Raw genomic sequence first — 25,247 nt, forward strand, 5'->3', positions numbered from 1 at the left:
AGTAATAATTAATATCAACTTATGTATTAATTTTTTTGCGATTTTATCAATTTTTACGGTACAATATTGATTTTTAATATATTATAATTAAGTTTTGACACATATTTTCTTTTATGAAATTGCATTTTAATATCATTTTGTGTAAATTTTTGACTTATTTAAAACATTAGATTATTTTAAGTAGTAATTAATAGTTCTTATATATATATGAGATAACTTTATATACCTACATATCTGTAATTTTATTTATATAAAAATAGTACTTTGACATATTAATTCAAATTTGATAGAAATTACTATAACAAAAATATGTTTACCAATAATGTTATTGACATAAATTATAATTAGTTACAAAACAAATTAAGAATTTTTTTTAAGGCAATTGTTACACAAAAATCATGTTATCTACTACAAAAAATTTTATAATCTAAAGTTAAAATGCAAAATTTTATTATAAAATAATTAATAAAGTTCATTGTATATACTTCAATATTTTTTGTGTTTAATCTAAGGACTAAAATATGTTTTTTTTAAATTTAAGATTTTATTTTATTTCATAAAATAAAATCTATTTATAATAAAGAGATGTTTTTTGTGTGAATTTAGTATTATTAATTTTATTAATAAAAAAATTTAATCATTTAGAAAATAGCAATTTATTGTAAATAAATTACACTTATTATTATATTTTTATTTAATGCTCTCCTACTTTATATTTTTTTATTTATTATAATTTTAATTTAATATAGAATTTTTCGATGAGACATAAATTGATTGAAACCAAAAATTAAGATTTTATTTTACTTCAAAATATAAAATATTTTTTTGTATCGAGCTTTTTTCTTGCAGTCGATTTAGTACTTATTATAAATTTATTATTGCAATTCAACTATATTTAAGTATTTTATGTATGCAAGCGCATTGTGAAACAATACATCTTAGCAAATGTCCTTTTCCTCGGTAAAACTAATGAGAATAATTATATAAGAGAAAAGCTTGGAGAATTAATAAATTTTTTGGTACTTAATACAATAAAAGTTTTATAGTAAACAATATACATTCCATACTTCTATTTAACTTATTTATGTACTTTTATATTATAATTGAATTACTCAAAACTGATTCATATTAAAGTACTGAGATAATTACAATTCTCTTAATAGCAAGTGATAATATCCTTCTAGATTTTAGTGTTTATATTAATTATATTTACAAGAAGAAATTTCACCATAAAATTAGTCCTGTTTGATATTTTGCTATTTTAACGTAAAATCTTAACACAATAGGTTACTTCAACTTGCATATTTTGCTTAAAACACATTTTTTTAAAGCACGTTTATGATAAGTGATTTACACAAAAAATGTTTATTTTGTACTTAAGATTTAATAACAAGCTGAATATATGAATTATATAAATAATTTTTTAAATTAATATAGTCATGGTTAAGCGTTGAAAGCTAAGAAAAACTCAGCTTCGCTTTAAATTTATACAATTATGATGCACAACGCCATAAAAACTTAACTGACAGAGATGAATATTATAAAAAATAATGACTGCAAAGTTAGGATCTACTTTGGGAGATGCTATAAAATTGCAACCCATCACTTTTATTATAAATAAATTTTATTAATATGCAACATTTATTTTTGCTTGGTATTCTAAGCTTTTGAAGTTTATAACTGTTAACTAATATAATAATAGAATCTTTGCAATAATGAATTAAAATATTAGTATGTATATTATAACACGTTTTTAGACAAGTAGGTATATATCGCATTTTTATCGGTCAAATAAAAATTTATATTTTTTTCTCAGCATTTTGATATATTTTGCCTGTGATCAAAATTAGTATACTATGTCTAATAAAAAGCTATTATAGCTTTAAAAAGATTAATGTGACACTAAATCTGTAAACGATCTTCTTTTTTAAATGACTACATTTTATATTATATGATCTATGATTCATAGATCCTTTAATATAAAACGTAGTCATTTAATTTATATTCATAGACTATGAATAAAATAGAAAATGTACTTGAAAACTATTTAGGCAAATATAATGCCTTTATATAGCTCAGGGTGATAAATTTAACGTCCGAAGGCTTATCATTTAATTAAAAACAAACACAATATATTAATTTAGCGCGTTTATCTTTTTTCATCACCATTATTAGCTTATCCTTATCCGCCGCGAGGATTTTATTTTTTACCGGCGAAATTCGTATTAGACAACTCATGAATAAGTCACGAGTTCTAATCACGAGTTCTAATCCCGCGGGAGTGGCCACTCGCCGAATGATTCAGTTAATTTTTAGCCGCACGTGATTAGCCCGCAAAGGCGCCATAGTCGATTCGGGTCACGCCGCGTTCCGCCCCGTTCCGTTTCGACCCCCACTCTGTTGGGCAGAAAAAGAGTCGCGGTGAATAATTAAGAGCGCTCCGGCAATCTTCGACAACAACCGCTGCTGCCTATTAATAATTCGTCGGAGTCGGTGGATTCGATCTTTAGGTGCCGCTGGGGTCGCGACGGCTCCCAACACGCGATAGCTTCGCATGCGTGAGCTGTTTGGGAAATGTTATTGAGAAGCGTATAGAGGTGGAAGTAAATAACACGAAGAAAAAGTTTGTCCAAAACGACGCCATTATTGGGTTACGTTATGTGGAGGCAGTTTGTTGATTAAGTGGTTTTGGGGAATTTAATGGTTTTAAAATGGTTCTTTTCCAAGATTTAACTAAGGTAAAGTGGAACACTTAATAAGATCAAATGTAGTGCTGACTCAAGTGACAGGGTATTTCATTTTTATATAAAATTTATTTGGTCTATGTACAGTTTGGGTAATTATTGTATGTATATATATATATAAACACTTAGGCTATGGTCACGAATTTTTCGTAAAAACGCATCTAAAATATGTTTGATCGAAAATTTTATTTTGCGTCAGGACTTATTTTTAAAGATCTTCTTTTGGTAAAACTGGAGTCATCTATTTATTTAGACTATTATATGATATACTGCTATTTTAGAATTCAAGTTATACAAAATTAGGTAAGACAAACTTACATCGATTCAAGTATTTGTTGTGCAATATTTTTAAAGGTTACGATATTACAATTATTTATAAAATTGTGATCAAAATAGTATATTGTTAGCAAATAATCTTTTGAAACTCACTTATTATCGATCTCACACCTCAAATGTGTAAGTGTAACTAAGGTTCGCAGGTGTTAATGGATTGATAAAACCAAAATTAGCTTAATGGGATCCGTACCTCGCTACTCAGCAACTTCCTTACAACGCAAATATTAAAATATTTCAGATGATATAACTTTTATATATTATGACGTGAGTAATAAAAGCATATGTTAGTAGGGTAATTAGAAACATCTAATGGAAATCTTATGTATATTTAAAAACCTACTCATAATCCACTTAATGAAATTATAACTTTTATTTATATATCAAAGCAATTTTTATTTTGAGGTTATTAAAAGATTATGCTTCATTTTGTAAGACAAAATCATAGATTTATTTTGCGATTTTGCATCGAGTACTACCTGACAAATCTATAATTTTTCTCACACGACATAAGGGAGTTATTTATACAGATTGTTTCCATTACGGAGACAAAATTAAGGGCAAACGACCGTAATCATAAGGCGATTCTTTTCGTGAGCGCCTGCCTTTTCTTCTCGTGGAGGTGTCCGGTTTTTCATGCAAATTAAATGGATTCATTACGTTGAGTAAACTTGAACATTAAATTGCTCCACTGCTGACTAATGCTTTATTAATGTCGTTTGTTTGAATTGGAACCTTTTGAAAACGCACAGTCGGGAGGAGAATAAGGAAGGCGATGATTTGTTATTGCCGCTGTATTGTTTTATTGTTCGAGAGGTTTACATAAATTACTTTTTATATTGTGTTTTTTGCTTCAATTATTCGGCATTCACAAAGCGACGCAAACGAAGGGCCAAGACAAGAATAGAACGTGGTAGGATGTATAATAAATTTTCAGAGTTACATATACGTATAAATATTATATCGTCTTATTGTGATGACTGTTTAAGTGCTCTTTTATAAAAACCAGCAAAGCACTTTATACAAGTAATAAATTACACACTATAATAAATACTATAATATATAGTTTAAGATGGTTAAATCACAGCTGATTATTAGGAATACTTTGGTGCACAATATATGTTTATGGATATAAATATATTGTGCTATTGTGTTTAGGCCAAATATTCATAGTAAATCCAAAGTTTTGCTTTATTCTCGTTCGACAAATTTTCTTGACTTTTGTCATTGCTGTGGGACAAATTTCGTTTTCTGAATAACCAAGTCGTGGTCTGACAAGTTTGATAAACAATAGTGCTGAAATGGTCTTATTTTTTAATAAGGCTCTCGTTAGAGTGGCAATTAGATTCATCTTCGAAAGCCTGCGCTTACATTTACTTAAAGAAATGGGAATGATATTTAGAGTCCGTATCAAATAAAACAGTTTTCTGGATACGTCTCTTACAGAATGTATTCACGAATACCACAAATAATTTATGTTTCATTTAATTGTAGTTTAATTATCAACTCTTCAATTTACACTTTTTTTAGTGTCGGTTGAGTATCTTCAGGCCAATGTTTTTGATCAAGTACACAATACCATACAAATACGCCTATTCATCTTTTGTTCGATTGAATATCTCAATTTTGTATAAAAGTACTTCAGATCTTATGAGTGAAGTCTTACTTTACGAAAACGAAGACCATGTTTAAAAGCAACAGTGCATTTATAATAAGGCTCAAAATGTTATCATCTTTCTTGAAAAACTTGTATCAGTATTAATATTTTCTTATTCGCTTATACAAATCTAATTCTTATATTAGAGAAATATCACACATCAAGTCTAGGTCTAATAAATATTTTGTAGATGTAATTTTTATTTTCAAGCCATGATAAGTGCATTCATAATTTTTATATGTATATTGTAAGATTTTGCTTCTTTAAAATGATACATAAGGAATTTAAATTTATTTTAAATAGTCAAAACTGTTTGCAAACAAGATTAAACTCATCGAGTACTTATAGTTCTTTCAATTTTTAGCAGCTCATCCCAAGTAAATCTGCACATAAATGAAATTTTTTACTATTATTTGCCGAAGCATGATATATGACGTAAAGTTAAATTAAATTTTTTCATGCCTGACGTTTTTTTAGTAAGTAAAAATACAAAAATCAATAATTTAAAGTATTTTTTAAAGTGTGACCCTTATATATTTTGTATGTTGCAAAAAAGTTTGAGTTAAACATGAATTATTGCTTTATATTACACAAAAGTGAGTTAAATCTATTGAGAACAAGTTATAGTTTGTGTTATAAAATTTATATCTGAGATTTTTTAAGCAAAGAAAAGAAAAAATCATAAATAAATCGTATTTTTATTATTCTAATGCAGTAAATTAAAAACCCACCCGCAAGTTTACATCCAAATTATAAAAAGCATAAGTCATAAGATATTCATGGAAGGAGGTGTAGATCAAAAGGTTAGCAAACAAAGGTCTAAGATTTATAAAATATATAAAGCTTAACAATAGAAAATCACTGAAATTATCTATTTTAATATAGGATTATAAAATTGTATTTACACCGTTTATTATCGTCTGAAAAATAAGCGATTTAATTAAACAAAATTTGTGTATTATAAAATGGTTGTAGAATAAAGGCAACCATTTATGAACATTTAACACATCCGTAATATAATTTTTATTAAATTTTTAGAAAAGGTATTATTATTAAGGTCAAAATTAAATATTTACTTTGAAAACGCCCTCAGCCAAAGGGAAGGCTCATCTTTGGCACGTCGCCGTAAAATTTTCGGGGCTCGGGGGTTTTATAGTAGAAAATAAATAGCACTTTCGAGAGCACAAGAAAGTCCCCATTAGGCTGTTTAAATATTAAAATACGTAAATATAAAGAGTAGCTATGTAGCTACAAATATACATTTATATGGCAAATGTATGATACAATAAAAGACCTACTAGAGTGGAGAAGTTGAACGAACGCGAATGAAAGAGTCTCCCTTTTTACATGAGGCAGTTTTTCATGTAAAAATTCTTAATAAATATCGCTAGAAAAATAATGATGGGATGCACAAGAAATTCCTCGTAACTGTTCATTCAAATTGATCTTGAAAGTAATATCAGAAAAAATGAACGGTGTGCATGAAATGTCAGATAATTAGAATACTTTTTGTGTATTTGTGAAATATAATATAATATTAAAATAAAAGTGTGTGTATTTATCGTAATACTACCTGCAGATATATTACGCAAGGCGTTTTAAAACTATAAGGCGCGTTCCCCTTGAGCCCAGAAATCTTAACCTTTTTTGCTATATTCCCAATATTCAAAAAAATTTTTTTTTTAATTGTTACAAGATAAAAACATTGAAAATATAAATACTAATGTAGATACAAGATAATGAAAATAGAACAAGAAAATAGAAACCTCGAAGTATGAAAACTTGATTCATCGTATTTATCATTAAGATTAACAAGTGTGATGATAAATGGCTAAGAAAAAAATTAATTCAATTAAAAATTAAGTTCTCGCTGTAGATAGTATGAATGTAAATTAAAACTGTATATTGTCACTAATAACCTAGTACGTCTTTTGTTATATTTATGTTGCTGCACATCTGGACTGTACATTGTGACCCAAAATTTATTTGCTACTCTATTTTCCAGACCTTGCTCCTTTCGGCTACCATTTACATTGTAAGATACAACACTTAATAAACAAAAAAGGGGCTGTTGGAGTATTTTGCATCAAAGCCCCCAACATTTTATGATTATTTATTTTAAAGCAGACCGAGAGGTGGGAGAAGGATATATATTCAGAACTAAATTATATTTGAAATCATTGAAATAAAAACTAAAATTTATTTTGGTAAATAAAATAACACAGATTAAATAAAGTAACGTTACGTGAATAATTTATTCCTCGTAAATTGGAAACCGTTCATAAAAAAAATCCAAAATGTCTGGTCTTTTTTCATTTGTAGAGCAGCTATACTATACAAAAAACATAGTACAAAATCATTACATTTTTTAGTTATAAAATAGATTAGTATTATTTGTAAATTTTTATATAATATTATAATGATTCAAAGTTTATTAAGAATCCGAAAAATATATTTTGTAAGTCGCATATATTATTTTGATTTTCTTCTTCCAAGTGCACAAGCATGTTACTTGAACACAAAGCTATACAAGTTTTTGAAATATATGACTGAAAAGATATTATGTTTAAGAGAGCTGCTTTACACAATTGCAATAAAATTAAATAATTGACATTGTATGTTATTGCTAAATTAAAAATTTGAGTAAAAATTTCTTAAAATTTTAGAATATTTCTTTGGTTAATATATTATTTGTATTTTATGGTATACGTATAAAGTACGATATTTGTTATGTTATATTTATTTTTTAATCAAGTCTTTTCATACGTTACAGACCTCTACTAACTTAACTTGTGCAAAATGTAGTTCTTTATGTCAAGCGTGTTTATAGAGTATGGAATTCTATTCAATAAAATAAATTATATCCACATATAATATACGAATTGCATTCATTGCCTACGTGCGCTTCGTTCTTTTATCGTTTTATTTATTTTTGTTTCTTTATTATACACAAAATATTTCTTTTCGTATAATATTGCCATTAATTTGTGTTCGCCCCCTTTATTTTATTGCCCGCACAGGGCCGGGCACATTCGAAAATGTTTACGTTTATAATTTACGACCGGATGCGAACGCGATTTTTTTCCTCCTCTCCACAGGAAGTGTTGAATTTTAAAAGCGATGAACTAAATCAACCCTAAAAGCGAACGCAAGCCGACCGGAAGTCGTACACGTAGCCTATTTCCTATTCAATTCCTAGTTTACCATGAATGGGTTCAAATTTAAACAGCTATCTTTGTATAGCGCATTCATCTTCCTATTATCACCCTCCATGCTCTCGTTAGCTTTAGAAAATCCCACGATTCGGAGGTAGTATTCGTTTGAACGACAGTTGAATACCCCAAGGCAATCATATGTTATTACCAATAACGTAATAACTAGTATTTTTTCTTTATTTATAAGAAAACTGAAAAAAAATTGTAAAAGTAATTATTTTGATGTTTATGACAACTATAGTTAATTATAAAACTACAACTAAATAATCAGGTAGATATAAGCATTGAAAAAATTTATTTATTTTAAAAGACTTTATTTTATGAAATATAGTTTTTTTTAATATTTTTATGTAATTTAAAGTGTTTTAATTATATAGTTTTAATTAAATAAAATAATATTTTATGTGAATCAATTTTAGTCTTTCCTGATTATTTTATAAATTCATAAAACCTCTATCCTTACGTTGAAGTAATTTTCGATAATGAAATACACGTGAACCTACAGGGCCATAAGCTAAAAAATATTTGAAGCAAGAACGTGTTAAATATGTAGTTTAACACATGCATAACACGCAGAGGTTGTTCAATTACCTAAATTGAAAAATGTTATTAATCTACACGATGTATGAATTTATAATATACTTTGCTTGCATATTTAATAAAAATCAATTTAACGAAGGTTAAATTTAAAAGTTGTTTGCTAAAAAAAATCGCCTAAGAAGATGTATACAATGAAAATAAAACCTTAGTAATTTACAATAACAAAGTGTGCCACCCTGGGAAAAATTAAAAGACTGCTTTCACACAACATATATTGATCTAGAGACTGTCAAAAACAGCCATTTAAAAACATATTTTTAATTCGCATATGTTTTATTCAATTTTCTTTACTTTAAAGAAATCTGATTAATTATTTAAGTACAAATATTTTGTGCCAAATCTTTAAATGAAAAATCTGTGTTGATTTTTAAGCGATTAATATTTTTATGTCTTATTATTAATATGTTTAAATTTTTCAGAATTTTCTCGATGAGATGACAACAATTTCAACGCGACGGTTGGATCGTGAGTGAGTGATAATGTGCGATGATCAGTGATATATCTTAAATTATATATGATCTATAGTCGATAAGTGATACAATGTGCCATAACATCGGAAAGGGCCGGTGTTGTTTTCCTCGTCGAGCGTCGAGGATGAGGGTCCTCAGAAGTGACCTGATCGTCACCCTCCTCTTGGCGACAGTTCTCCAGCAGCCGAGATCTGTAACACCGGCAATAAGCAGTAAGTACATTTTTTAATATCTTTTTCGTATGCGTATGTGAGTTTTCGTTTCCGTATGAGGAGTTTCCGATAAAAAATATGGCAAAACATACACATATATTACGTTATATTTGGGTTGTAATATGAAGAACAAGATATATAGAAAACTTGTGTATCATATCCGTTGTAGAGAGCGCGAAGTGGCATAGTTAAAGTTTTGCTATGCGAGGAAAAAACGTTTCGCAAAATATATAACACGCGATATAAGTTCAAAAAAAGTTGTTTTTTTCATCGGGTTGCCTTAGGAAAAGCTCAATTTGTTTTATGTGAGCAAAAACGCCGTATGTGAGACACTTTTGCGAAATTGGAATATTTTGGAAATAAAATTAAACTTTCTAGTAAATTAAATAAAGTAATAGCATATTTGTGATCATTATTGACAGAAAAATTTAACAATAAAGCAAAGATAACTGAATTCATATAAAAAATAAAATATTAATTTATTTTGTAAGAATAAAATATTTCTAATAAAATATCGTTTTATAAAAAAATATTTTAAGTTTTTTTGTATATTTATGATTGATTCAGACAAAGCAAAACATAAAAATATTTGGTAAATTTTTCGCAAAATAACCCTTTTTGTTATTGTAGTAATATTGGTAGGTGAATTTTTTTTATGTATTCGTAATTATTATTGTGTGAAATGTAGTTATATACAATATTTTGTTGAGATTTAACTAAACGATATGTTTTACCATAAATATTCGATACCAAATTGTAAATATGCTTGTCTAAAACGTGCCATTAGCTATACTTATATTAATCATTACAAGAAACTTAAATTAGTGCTTAGCTTAAATGTTAATTAGTATTCTTATTTTAATAACATATTGTAAAAAATTGTATATCTTATAAATTAATGTATATATGTTTCACATATGGACGTAGAAAACTATTGCAAAACATATTGCTACACAGATAACTACAGTAATCTTAACATTTATTTAAGTCATTTAAAAAAAAAGAAAAAAATTCACAAAAATAAATTACAAATTTAATTTAGTAAATTCTCATAAAAATAAAAAAAATATTTATTTTTATGTTTAGCACTTTATAAAAAAAATAATAATACAATTAGTAAATACTACAGTCTAATAATACTTATTATTAGGAAATATAAAACTATTTAATTATTTCGTAAGAAATGTTCAGTAATAGTATTCAATATGTACCGTTATTCCAAATTTATTTTTTTAAATCAATGATTAAATTTATTTCAAGATAATAATAGATAAAATAAGTATTGATAATAATATTTCGAATAGCTACTCGAAATATAAATAATAATATTTCGAGTAGCTAACCCTTTGAGGTGTGACTTCGCATTTAATTAGACGCAGGTGGAAACTAGTGAGAATTTTATTAGAATATAATACATATTGCAACGGAATATGATGTGCGAGATCGTTATTTTCCGAGTGGTGGTGGAGAAGCTGGCATAGTGATGATGTCCGTGTAAGATCCTAAAGGTTCTTGTTTGTGTGGCAGTGACAGTATAGCGGAAGTCTCTCTCAGGATGTGAATGTCCATGACCGTATGTGTTCCGAAAGCGGACGGGTATCTGCTAGTTTCTTCGAGTTTCTTTTGGAGTCTGCGAGATGACTGACCTGTTCTTATTAAAATCCAGGCTTAATTATTTAGGGGTGCAAAGGTTGCTCGCCAATCACAATCATGCAGTGATCACCCAAAAAATCGTTGCACTCGCTTCTTAGAACAACGAAATAAGTATACATTTGCTTGATGGATATCTTCGAGGTTGAATTGTGTAACGGGAATGTTGTGGCCTTATTGTGCTTTTTGTCTTCCAGTGATATATTGTTGTCCGTGACCGTTTCGCAACAAAAATATATTCATTCAATGCATCGGAGAATCCTTTCGAGGTATTTATGGGAAGCCCCTATTTTTTCTAGTCGTAACGAATATGTATATAATTCAAGAAATATATTTAGTTTTGATAATGTAGCTATGACCGGTTTATAGCCGCAATAAGTGCTTTAACCTTCATTTTTCAAAAAATAACTGACAAATTTGAGTTATTAACGGACAATGTATTAGTATTATAAGCAATTACTAATTAAAAGAAACTAATCTTAGATTGTTACCAAAAAACAAATTACCCTTTTATTGCAAAAAAATTACAGTATTTTAATTTTGATGGATAGTTTTTTAAACCTCAATATAGACCTATATTATTTTAATGCAAGCATTTGTTAAGTTTTTGCCTTATCTTTTAAGTACCCTAATTTTATTTTATACTGGTCTTCAAAATTAATAAATACGTTTGATAAACTATATATTTTTTTAATTTTTAAGATTTTATCATCTATGTATTTAAGCGTTTCTTGTGTTAAATTGGTTCAAATAGTAAATTTTTCACAAATCGTGAATATAAAAAAAATTGAGAAAAGTTATAAAAATAAAATACCAGGTGAAGTTGTAAACGTTTTATATAATTTATTTTCGTATATTTAACTATTTATTAATTACTTCTGGTATTACATACCTGCATATTTTTAACATATTCTGATGCTAAAAGCTCTTTGAGCCAATTAATATTAATTAAAGTAGCAAATAGATAAAAAAGGAATTATTCTTTCCATTTGACGTCATAATCGAAGTAATTAAAAGCAGATGCCTAAAAAATGAAACAAAGGGCTTGTCTTTATTCTGTTGATAGTAGCTAACATTGATAGACAACGCCAAAATACGTACACTTTATCCGAAAATGAAAAATGAAGGCAATATATATACATACAATTTGAGTCGCATCACAAACATGCTGACTATCCTAGAGGACTTCTCCGAGAAGTCCAATATCCCCAATGCTTGCAAATTAGTACAATAAATTTCTTTCGGGCTGCCCCAAGACATTTATCAAGGCAACATCTTGCCGTAATGGTAGACCCTCGGCCGCGCGGACCCACTGCCTCCTCCACTACTGCTAACTTATCAAGGGCCTCCGTAATTAAGGCAGTTACACCCTTAAGGCGACCCACTTATTCCGCCGACAATAAAAAGTAACAGCGGCGGCACGCGAACTCTCTCTTCGACCACCTGATCTTTCGCGTGACAGAGTGCCAATGGCCAATCAGCGCTTTGCCAGCCAGAGTTGAGCCGGCTAACGTTTAACGCTCTAATCGATTTTACTGCAGCGTAATATAAATTTATTACAGCTGTAAAAGTCGACCGAGCGACCAAGGTAATTTTACATTTGCCAAACTGTTGCTTACCACTATGAATGTACATATATAAATTTAGCGGCAAACCTTCGTTTGTTTTCATTGATCGGCAGTGGAACGTTGCTTTATACGAGCACAGTCTTTTAATTTCATATATTAATCAAATTAAAATATGTTTTTTTCATCATTAATACTATCTCTATAATCATAGCGTAAAAATCTTGAACTTTATGTTGATATTTTATTCAACAATCGCTCTCGCTTAAAAATAATATTAAAAGCATCTAAAAAGCACATCAGGTGGGCCGGACATCTGTTCCGTATGAAAAACTCGAGGTCTGCAAACCGGTTATCTTTTGAAAGCCTAAGGTAAACCGCAAATATACACACAGTTGTTGTGACGTACGCGCAAAGTAAAGCCAATTAAAAGACAATTTTTAAATAGGTTAAGTGTGTTTGATTTTTGCAACGAATAAGCGTAACTATAAAGAGGCAATGTGTAATCTCTCAGATATTTAAAAATACAATTTTCTATATCAGGTGATTCAAAGTCAAATTTGTTTAGATTAAAAATATCAATATTATTTGTGATACTGTTAAACATCTTGATATTATTTTTAAAAGCTATAATTATTTATTTGTACTGGGACTGCTTATTTCCGGTACATATTTCAATATGTAATATAGCAATATCTGAAATGAAATTTAGAATATATCTAAAATATTAAGTTGCTATAATTGTTACTATCTATTAAATTGTAAATAATGGTTAAAATTAAAGAAGTAAACCTCTAAAGAGTAAACTTCTCTTTTATCAATACCAAGCAGCAGCCAGTTTTAATCATTATGTATTAAAATATTTTTTTAAATATTAGGAAATTAATTATTTAATTGCACAATCGTATAATATCTAAATATTACTAACAATAACATTAAGTCTAATTAAAAAAAAAACACAGGACTAACGAGTAGTTAATAAATATTTAATAGAAGTTATGTGTTATGAATAATTTATATTTTCATTACAAATAAGCAAAAAAAAATTAATTTATACATATACCTTATATTACGTTAAATTTTCATATATTATAATTTATTTACTATAGAATATTGTATAAAGTTCGAGATATTTTCGTAGTATATAATTATGGATGATTTATTATATTATAAATCAAATGTATGTTGTAATGAATTAGTGTTAGATAAAATAATATAAATTATAATATAAATTAATTTCAATATTTTGCTTATCAATATAAAAAAACCAATACTAAAATAATAGTATTATAAAATAAAGCATCGTATATATTATAAATATAAGTTATTAAAAACCTAATAAAGGCATATATTAATAGTATAAATTATACGAAAGGTTATTTATATTTAAGTCTTATGGATTTTTTTGTATAATATTGATAAAAAACTTTATGTATTAGAATGTTTAAATATTATTTAAGAGGAAAAATTTATAGATTATAAGTATTTATTTAAAATACTAGTATCGTACCGGTTTACAAATAGCGAGTTTCATAAAAGAATTATAAATAAACCGAGAATTATATATATATCTAATCATAAATGTTTTTAAACTGAGTATTTAATAAACACAGCAACAGTTATATAAAATTACTTATTTTATTGTTTTAACATTTTTTTAAAGCATAAATATAAATTTAATCATACTCTTAATTAGCTTTATGTATTTTATATAGATTTTTTATTGATTGAATTGTGCGAAATATTATTGTTTAATATAAATTGACAATGATAAGCATATAAAGTCATTTGCAGATAAGAAATTATTTTAAAATTTATTAGCTAACATTTTTTTTTAAAGATTATATATGATAAAAAGCTAAGTTGAGTATTAAGTTAAAATAAAATGTGAAGATGAAGCTTAAAATCTGTCAATACTAAAGACATTTTTAAAATAAATATTTTATTACTTTTACGATTGGAAAATGTATCAGCAACGGCGAGATTGTATTGGTGAGAAAAAATCTTGCTTTCGAAGAAGATTTTACAAGATAGTCTATTTTTTATGCATTATATATGTATATGCAGTCATTTTTAACCGGCTTAGAATATGTTGAAAAACATTTGGGCTTACAAATAATTCACAGAGTTCGTGGTTGGTTTTATGCCACACCTTCGTTTACCATTTATATCTCAAACGTCAGCAATGTGCTCTCGTCCTTTCAAGTATAAGTAATTTTATTTTTAATTACGATCAGAGCTTCCTCAAACGGTAATTAATTTATAAAGGTCAAAGTATAAAGCAACGCTGCTCAAAAAATATTTGACGCTTTAAAATCCGCGCTTATTATTTAATAAGGCCAATTTGGGTCACGTATATGGGAAAAACGTGTTTTGACATGTCATAATGGAATATTTACGAAGGCCGCCATCGTGCGTGTCATCTTTGAAAATCATTTCTGACACTGTCAAAAGCGACACGTAAAAGGTTCCGCGTACCGAATTCGTGGAAGCCATTTCTCGTCTGAAAACCAACGAGGAATTATGTCTAGGTGTATGAAATTTTTTCAAAGTTCATAAAGAGCACATTTTAATTATTTACACACATATATGTATGTACTCAGCATAAACTATTTACGCGAGGTGAACCGTGAATATATTTTTGATGTAAATATAAAGGCATATGTAGTACGTATAGTTGTTGATTTTTTTTAAGCTAATGGCTTAATTAACGAGAGATTTTTTTATGAAATTTAAAAAAATATAAATAAAAATCAAACGTGCCAGCTTTGCTTATGAACATATTCAAGTATTTATGTATGGGATTTTTAATATATTTTATCATGGAATGTTCCGGAAGGTGGGATCGCGTATCTATTATGCCGACGTTTCGAATTCCAATTTTTGGATCATCGTATGAGTTTTGATCGTATCTAGAACGTATTTTTTTCTCTACATTTATTTGATAGATTGTAAAATATATGTGTTATATATGTACGTCCCAAATTGCAAAATATACTTTCGCATGCGTCATGAGAATTCCGTTGCTTAGCTTGAGGAATACCGTTCTTCGGAATTTAATCTTGAATATCTCTTTGCTAGATCCACTCTATATTTTTTGTTCGATTCTTGTCCTTTTTGACATCCACCACTCCTGAGAAAACTAAAGTATCAAAAGAGGTTAGAAATTATCGCTGATTTTGTATGCCTCATGTATTTTTCTTTATTCACCTACTAGATCTTTTTGTTATGACTTGACACGTTCCTTAATGCGCACTGATAATCTTTGTACAAAATAATTCAATTACACAAGCATATGCTACATATCAGTTGATATTTAAACATGTACATATAAAAATATAAATAAATACTTTAACACAGCGAATACTATTATTATGCATGTGTTTGAAATGTTTTGTAGAAAAAAATGATTGTGGCGTACACCTTAAATATTTGTGCGCTATCTCAGATAAGTTATTACAGTTCCTTGTAGCTATCGCCAAAAACATGTTGATTCTGGCAAGCTCGTTAAGAAGCTGGATGACATGTGTAAGAGTCGTAGCGATAAACAATAATGGGCGCAATTGCGAAAGTTGCTGAGTAACGAAGGATTGTCGACACCACCTCTTAGCAACTTTAAAATGTAATGGCTTATATATTTTATCAAATATGTTAAAGTAAGGAGTTGCTTTATTAAATACACGGTAAATATAGAATATAATCAATTGTATCCTAATGCTCTAGCAAAAAGACACTCTTATATAATTACGAATATTATCCGTATTCCAACTTGACTTTAATATGAATTTCTAAGGTTACAGATAATGTAACCACATGTTTCGAAATCCATTTATATTTTTTACGAAATTTCTTTAATTTATGATATGATAATATTTTTTCAGAGCATCGATTTATATTTCTGAGAAAGCTGTTAATAGGGCTTTTACAGAATTTATATATATTAAAAAACGTAACTTTATTTAAGGTGTTAATAAATTATTATTTATAACGTTTACAATATCCGTAGTATCATATGATTCTAATCAATATAGCTATCTGTCTTTTTAACCTTTAGTCAAACAGTGATAGTTATTGTTAGTGAATGCAATGTTATGTTTTACACATATTTTTTATTTGATTTTATATTTAATGCTATATAAAAATGATCTTTCTATAAGTATAATCACTGTGGTTTTAACCAGCCTGACTTGGGGCGATATTCAGCTTTGACACAACGCGAAGTTCCTCCGGTAGGAGGTTTAAATTTACACCGAGTAAAGATTTCGGCTTTCGAAACTGAGCTCGGTGGGGTCTTTGTGAACCCCACGGTTTAAATATTGATCGGTTAAACTTATGTTTGCGGTTCGGACTTAAGGATTAATATTCATTCGCTTGGTAACATAATCAATGGGCCGCGTCAAACTTTGCGAACCTTGCCATGGTCCAGAAACTTTTTGCTTAACACCGCGGTTATTGCAGTTTTACTATGTAACAGTTTGAATACCAATCACCATTGATACAGTGGCTGCAGAAATTAACAAGCATTATATTTTGTTGAATTTGAGTATAATCGTATCTAATTTTATAAAAAAATTATTTATTACATTATGTTTTTAAGTTAGCAATTGCCAAATTTTTTTGAAAAATTAAAATTAAACAATGGATTAAAAAAAATATATATTTGGCTTAAGGTATTGAACCTTAAAAATGTGTGCTATTGTCTCTGCAGCATAATGTGCTTTGCTATTTTTAGTTTCTGATATTTGTTGTTGTTATAGGAAATATATTGAACTTCTTGTGTGATTATATTTGTGCTTTTTAAATCGTTAGTTAATGTTATTTATTAAAAAGTTATTTAAAGATTCGTATTAAAAGATTGATAGATAATTATTTTTATGCCATTATGTTGAATGACTTTAAGTTGGGCGTTACTCTATACCAAGCAAATTTTTTTATTAATTGTTTATAATAAATATTTATTTAAGGACCTCAAAAGCAGCATGCCATTTGAACTAATTGTTTATTAAACTTGAATCACAGGAATTTAACGCTTAATTTTCATTGAATTCTACTATCATGTTTTCTTTGCAGTTTCAAAGCTTATTCACGTATTTGATGTATAACTGTTTCTGCTTTATTCTGATTATGATCCTAATTTTCCACCTTTCAGAAAAAGTTTTTTTAATTAATTTGGAATTGGTTTAAAGCTATAAACATTTGTTAAAATACTTGTGTATTTTTTTCATGTGAGATTTTAAAAAATAATAATTTTTCTACTAAAATCCACAAAAATAGATTGTAATATGATATATATAATTATTGTTTTCTAACGTTATTAGATAATCACATTACCGTAGTTTACCTAATGGCAATACATGATATAATTGAGATCATACATTGGAATACAATTATTCAATAAGATGACCGAGCACAAAGCGTATTTCCTGATTGTCCGGCACTAATCCAATAATCTCGATTCTGTCAAGTTCAAGTTGTAATTCATGACCGAATTGGCACCTGCAAATCAGGTGAATTATTCATGATGTAGTTGGATGCATCTCCATCGTCGAATATTATTTGGACGTGTGTGGTTGTGTGTGTGTGTGTATGTGATACGTTGTCATTTTCTAATGTGACATAACGTATGAACACATCCACATGCCTATATACGTCACGTATCAAATTATCCCTTTGTCGAATATATTACAATATAATATTTACATGTTAATATAATATTGTATTATATTATAAAGACGTTCGTGGTGTGATGGGACATATTCATATTTTGATTTTGACACACCATTAGTCAAAATGTGAACGCTATTCATGGCGGGTCAATAACGAAAGAAAGGAAATAAAATATGTGAAAGTTTTGAGGGGAGAAGGGCAACTGAAAGCACAATGAAATTTTGCTTAAAAAGTAAGGCTTTAATTTTTTATAAAATTTTCGTTCATTCCAGAGTAGAATTATCCATTTTGTATACAAATATATTTTTCAATATCTATATACAGCAAATTTAAAGTTATAGAACTTTAAAATATTTATTTGGTAAGAAAAACTGTGCAATGAAATTCAGTTGTGAGATAATGGTGAAAAGCTCTTCATTCGGCGGAATATATGTAGTATATATTAGTCTTTTTAATTAGTTTGTTTCTATATTTTCTTATATTACAGCAGCATAATATAGATATGCTAATTTCAAAACTTATTGTATACGCTTAATCTTTTCAACGTATATTTCATAATACGATCTTAAATGTGTATTAGGCATTTAACTATAAAACAATGTCGTTTGTAGCGGTTAAAGTTAGAGTTAAGTCGTAGTTATTTCTTAAGCAAGCTGAAGGATCTTGAAAGATTGAGATGATTAAAAGATAAGGCATACATATAGGTTTATACGTTCGGGTACACGACGACGAGGATCAACGCAAAAAGGGTACACACGCCTCGACATCTCTCCGTCTCTCAGGTTGGATAAAAGTTAGTAGTAGCCCGGGGGCAAGATGAGTCTCGATAGCCAGTTCGGCGTTGCAGAGGCTTTATCCACTTTGCTTGGCAAGTGAATGCGATCACGGGTGAGGAAACTCACTTTGCTTGGACAAGAGAGCTTTTAAAAGATCCCATTTTCAACGGATGAGCCGGCCATACCGCAAACATGTACACAAATAATACGCGTGGGTATTCTAAGTACACGGTGGTTCAAAAGGCAAAAGAAAACTCGCTGATATACCGTGAACTTTTAATGTTACTATGCCACAAAAATAAAAAGTTTATTTTTTGTAATTTATAATACAATTTTTGAATACTTGGCTCGGGCCATCCAGCTCCCTAAAGAACTTGCCAGATTGAGATAGTTTTATAGCATTAATATTATTATTTTATATAAATAAATATTTTGTTGAACTAGCATATTTGGTTGATAGTACAATTTAATGTACAAATATTATATATTTTTATTACCATGAATAAATTATTACTTTCATTTAAATAATTAAATTTAAAATTATTATTACATATAATCTTATGTATTTATAAATCGCTTTTATTTGAGCAAAACAGATTTTATTAAGTCAAACATATGATATATTATGCTTACCTAGCGGTCCTCATGCTAGTTTTTTTTATAATATAGATACTGGTAGATAGGTAACTGCTTAGCTACACATAGACAAAGTGGAAAGCAGCTGCTATTTCAGGTTTCTAAATATCGTCTCCGTCGATTCGGCGTTGTTCCGGTTAGTGCGATTTCGACTGAACTCTCATTTATTTCAAGTCCTAAGCACAGTGGTGGTTGTGTCAAGTTTTGACTATAGTATAATACTCCTGGCGTAAGTGAGTTCAGTGTGACTGTGTTCGAGCTTATATATTCTTCGAGTGGTCTTATAAATCTAAAGCCCTTTCAGTGCTCAATCGTCTGGCCAATGCGTAGATTCAAGGCGGAAGCAGACTATTTGTTATTGCCTAAAAATACACAGTTATATCATCCGCGTACGATGAATATAAATTGGTTGAAATTAGGAATGTAGTAATTTTGTTGAATGTAAGTCTCAAACATTAGTCGCATAATGTACTGCATTCTATTGTATTTAGCATCATAAATTAACCTACTATATTTTTAAATTGGACGATAATAACTTAAAATAATAAGCAAAAAAAAGAAAAAAAATATATAGGTAAAATGAAGCACAGTGGGAAACCTTTTACAAGATTAAGCCACAAGGTAGCGCCATGAATCAGAAAGAATTAAATATCACTAGTGCATTTAGTTTTATCCTCAAAACAACCGTTTGATCTGAATTAACGGTCAATGGCAATTTGTTTTAGAAAAATTCACCACACTTCTGTAATTGGTCACCAAAAAAAGTGCGGATAACAAAATCTGCCATTTAGGAGCCATCAATATTAATACTAGAACGCGATTTGAGGGTCAGAACAGCATTAGTAGTATGTGATCCTCTAATAAACTATTTTTTGTATTTATTACATTATTGTTAGAATAAAAAAATAAATTTGTGATATTAATCACATTCATAAATTTACAAAATGAACACTAAAATGTTTAATTAAATTTTAGTAATTATATTCTAATTTATAATTTTAGTTCATTATTTATAATAAATGTAAAGTTTAACATAGTTTTTACAGTTTACCCACAAAATTTTAGCAATATTATTTTTTTCAGAATTAAAAAAAAAATAAAATCGACAATATCAGAATATTTTATTAAAAAACATCTAATGACACAGAAAGTTTGTGTCAAACATCTTGCTGTTCAATCTAATAAATTTAATACTAATTTAATATTGGAATCCACTAGTGCAAACCAAACCACAAATCACAAACCTTATATCTGGATTATTACATAGTGCCGACGGCTCCGTAGATAGTAGTTTGTAATTAATCGTTAAACGGTAACTGTCTAAATACGGATGACATCCAAGAAATTAGCGAGCGCGAAAGTTCGGAATTAATCGGAGTGGATCCGCGGTCACGGTAAAAACGTTTATTGAGTTAAAGTTTGGCATACGTTTGGTGGTTAAAATCCACGGTTTACGGGTTTAATCGGCAGGCGGCGGAACAATGAACTCGGAGGAAACTAATTATTCATCTGGACCGATTGTTTGGACAGTTGAACGGCGCCAGGTGAACCACTAAACGCACAATTCCAATAACTGTGTGCACCTGTCGCCCGTAGCTCAATATTGCGTGGTCCACTAATGATTGTGTATGTGCATTATATATATTGAGTAATAAATCACCAAAGTATAAACAGCCATATGCGTTAACTTACTGACTCCATAATTGGAAACTTTATTAGAAAAAATACAAGTTACATAAATGTGATTTTAGAATAGATCAAGGTAGATAATGATGAGCTGAAAGTCTAAACCTTTTTAACTATGTTTGAATTAGCTTTAAGATTGGACGTATCATTTCAATAATATAAATCCATTTTAAATTTCAAATATATCCGTTCTGTTCCTTAGTATTGACCATCAAGGAAACTAAACGCTCAAATCTTAAATACGGATTTGAGAAGTTAAAGACTTTAGGGTCTGATTTAGTTCCTGATTTAATTTTGAAGGGTTGCGAAATCAGTCTCGCTACTATAATTAAACGCATTTTTATTCTAATTTTCTGATCTTTGGTAATAAACAAGAGTCACCCCTATTCATAAAAAAGTGACAAACTGTGCATAAATAACTACCAGTCGCAGTGTTGACAGCTTCTACTATATTGCTTGAAATAATTATCTATAGATACATCTTCAATCACTTTCAGCATGTTTTGTTTGGTCAACAGTATAGGATACGTCCCGCACGATCTACTGCTACTAACCTTCGTCTTTCACCAAAACGGTGACAAAATCTCTCGATGCGAGAATTCAAGTAGACGTCGTATATACCGATTTTGAGAAAGTCGTCGACAAGGTTTATATCAGGTTATTATAAAATAATTGCTGGATCTTGGTTTATCGAATGGTTTATTTCGGTTATTCTCGAGTAGTTAAAGTGATCGTAGACAGTTTGTAACCTATGGCGGCCGATTGTCGAAAGAATATTTTACCCATTCGGGAGTTCTTTAAGTGTACGATCTCTGCTGTTCATGTTATTTATTATAAAAATGCATACTACAGTTACAAATTAAAGTTTTCTTCTGTATGCAAATAATTAAAAAAAATAATGCATTCAATCTGCTGCGGACTCTTCTCTACAAAGTGATTTAGATTCTCTATGGATATGGGCTTCCATTAACCGTCAGCCCTTTAGTGTCGAAAAGTGCCATATTGTGTAATTTTTCCGATCGCATTTGCAATCGGATTATCCCTACGATCTTGGTAGGTACGTTTTGTTTAAATTATATTATGAGTTTCGAGAGCAAGTGAAGTTTTTATTTACATCTAAACTTTGATCCCTCTACTTTCGAACATTTAACATTTGCACACATTTTCAGAAACCAATTATGTGCGAAAGTCAAGGACCGCCTGTAATGGTATGTTTGTAAAATTAATTATCGTATTGAAATGTACGTTTTATAAAAGCTTAGAAAAAGTTCTTGAGATACATTTATCTAAGGTTATAATTTGTTATTAGCTCCCAGCGTCTTTCCTTTAAGATGCAATGGGCTATTTTAAGATGCACTGATTCACTGCATCCTCATAGAAAGTTGAACGTTGAAAATGGTCTGTTAAAATGTAGCTATTTTCGAGTAATTCCTATTTTTCATTCCATAACAATTTTGAGATGCTCGATCGCATCCACTTCTGATACTCGTTTGAGTAAGGAAATTTGTACTAGTACTATACAACAGTTGTGTTAAGACAGTCAGTTTGAGAGCTATCCATTTCATACTTATTTATAATTGAGAAAGAGATGACAAGTTTGGGTTTACGCCCATACGATACTGATATACGTTCGATATACATGTTATTCTTGTTTATATTTTGAACAAATTAATAGAAATTTTAATCATTACTACATACTTTATATTTATCGATCAATCAGCTTCTTAATAAGTTATAAGGAGCTAGTGTAGTTTTATTTCGAGTTTTTCTACAAAAATATATATTATTTACTACATATATTATTTACTACAAAAAAAATTACTTAAAATTGCTTATTTATTTAAATTTATTTTATTTAATCAGTAGACTTTTACTTTCTGACTGATCTAAGACAAGTGAAAAGTATGTATAAGTGGCATTAACTTGATTTTTGCTTAGATCTAAGCCCATGCCATGCCTAACCCATCGCATCTTGAGGTCGCGTCTTTCTCCTTCGATTTATTATTGGTCCCGCATCGAAACAAACATCTTCCGAGTAACTTGTATCAATAGAAGAGCAAGAGTAAGAAAAATGTAAGTGAACCAATAAACGAAATTGCTCGAATTCCCCCATGGCCTCACTATACACAATGGAAGTATCTCGAAGACACGGCCCGCGAGAGCTCGTGTGTCCGTTAGCCGAGCTCATATTTGACTTTTAGTAGCGAAGAAAGACATTTGGGCAAATATTTGCTTTCGCCGACACGACGAGATAACCCCCACTCTATACACCAGCTAGGGGTCGGGAACCTTTCGTAACTCGCTTCACAAACATCGGCTAACCGACGTATTACCGACGCGCTCGATTCGAAATGACATTTGCTACGCCCTTCCGGATCGGAGACAAATCGGCAGTTTTTAAATAATTTAAAATTTTATATGTAACAGTATGATATATATGTGAATCTACCGCATCAAGATGCTATTTTGAAACTCTAATAATAATTTAAAAATTAGCCACAATATACAGGTATCCCTTTTTCATGCAGATTACAACATTGCGTCCCTTCTGTAAACGACGCCGCGGTCTTGGCCCGTCCAGAAGAATCCTTGCGGTCACCGGACATTACCTACGCGCTTAGGGCGGGTCGCAAAAATCATTATGAAATAAATTAGCACTGGGGTCCAAAATTACATTCCGCCGGTGTGTCACAAAGGGACGATAGGACCCCGGGGACCGAGCCCGTGACCACGAAACCGACGCTTATTTGTAAACTAACGCAATATTCTGTATTATGCAAAGATTACGCCGCGTGTGCGGATTGGGCCCTTTCGTCAACTAAACTGATAAAGCCCTTTCTCTGCTATATATGTATGTATGTATGTGTGTGTACAAATTAATGAGTTAATTTAAATTTACCCCCGACATGCAATTCGTCAATTACTAATTCGTTTAAATCGATAAACGATGCGAGTCAGCGAAATGGTTAAAGTTCTCTGTGAGGCAGTAACATAAATTTAGATTGCCGCATTAATTTTGTAATAATTTGTCTGGTAAACGAGCCGTACTTTAGCGTTTTTAACTGTTGTGTTTTTTTTTGTAAAGTTCGGAACTGTGCGGTATAATTTGCAGGTTTTATGTGAAGGGTATTATGATTGATTGATATTTTATGTTTTAAGAGCTCATTTCTCTCTTTGATTTTTTATTATTAATTTATATAATTTAATGACTGGGAAAACGCAATTTTAATCAAACTACATTTATTTATTTTGTAAAAATATATGTAAGACCTTACACTTAATTGCCTAATTATGTAATTTAATTATTATGTAAATAAAATAAACATATAAATGTATATAAAACGAGAGAAAGGACAAATAATAATCTTTTGGGATTAATTTATAACTCTAAGGACACCACTTCATATTTTTAAATATACTTCATGGACATTGAGAATAAATGAGAATCTTTCGTTAACCGTTTTATAAGCATAGATGATGACTATTTTTCTTCAATATCAGTGTATATTTATCTTACTTAAAATAAACAAAGACATTTTGTCACATGTTTCTAATGTCATTGCCATAATCTTACATATACAAGCCCGCCATGAATTTAAGCAAGTATTTCCTTTCAGACATAAGAAACAAATCACTGAATTTGGGAATTCAATAAAAAATTGCTTATAATAAATTATTATTTCTTGTACATGTAAACAGAAAATAAAAGTGTCAGACCAAAAATGTGACAACCGTTAGTATTAGAATAAAAAGCGATTAACAAACAAGATCAAAAGATTTATTAGAAAGTAATCTTTAGAAATATGTATCATTATAATTGTCACTCCGCTGAATATTTCGCTAGTTTTGAAGTACTGCAGGGATACAATATGGGTCCTTTTCATAAACGATATACACGCAAGAATTAAGAACTCTGAATATTTATTATATGCTGTTGATCTAAAAGTTTTTTCGAATATATGAAAGAGTCGGATCCTCTTTTGTACCGTAGTGTCCTTTTGCTCATTGCATTTTTGGTGTAGCATCTAATTAATAA

General features: G+C 29.3%; 1 protein-coding gene across 1 annotated transcript in view; it reads left to right on the top strand.

Moving 5' to 3' along the window:
* Positions 1 to 25,247, top strand: part of side-VII (sidestep VII transmembrane protein) — a 542,053-nt gene that overhangs the window by 5,803 nt on the left and 511,003 nt on the right. The window contains exon 2 of the mRNA XM_088190535.1: positions 8,969 to 9,231. Within this exon, the coding sequence (XP_088046661.1) occupies positions 9,090 to 9,231 (142 nt within the window). The 5' untranslated portion in view covers positions 8,969 to 9,089. The remainder of the gene's footprint in view (positions 1 to 8,968; positions 9,232 to 25,247) is intronic.

The sequence above is a fragment of the Plectrocnemia conspersa genome, unplaced genomic scaffold (genome assembly GCF_051122295.1).
Source record: "Plectrocnemia conspersa isolate PC_06_02 unplaced genomic scaffold, ASM5112229v1 ptg000008l, whole genome shotgun sequence".
Taxonomy (NCBI): domain Eukaryota; kingdom Metazoa; phylum Arthropoda; class Insecta; order Trichoptera; family Polycentropodidae; genus Plectrocnemia; species Plectrocnemia conspersa.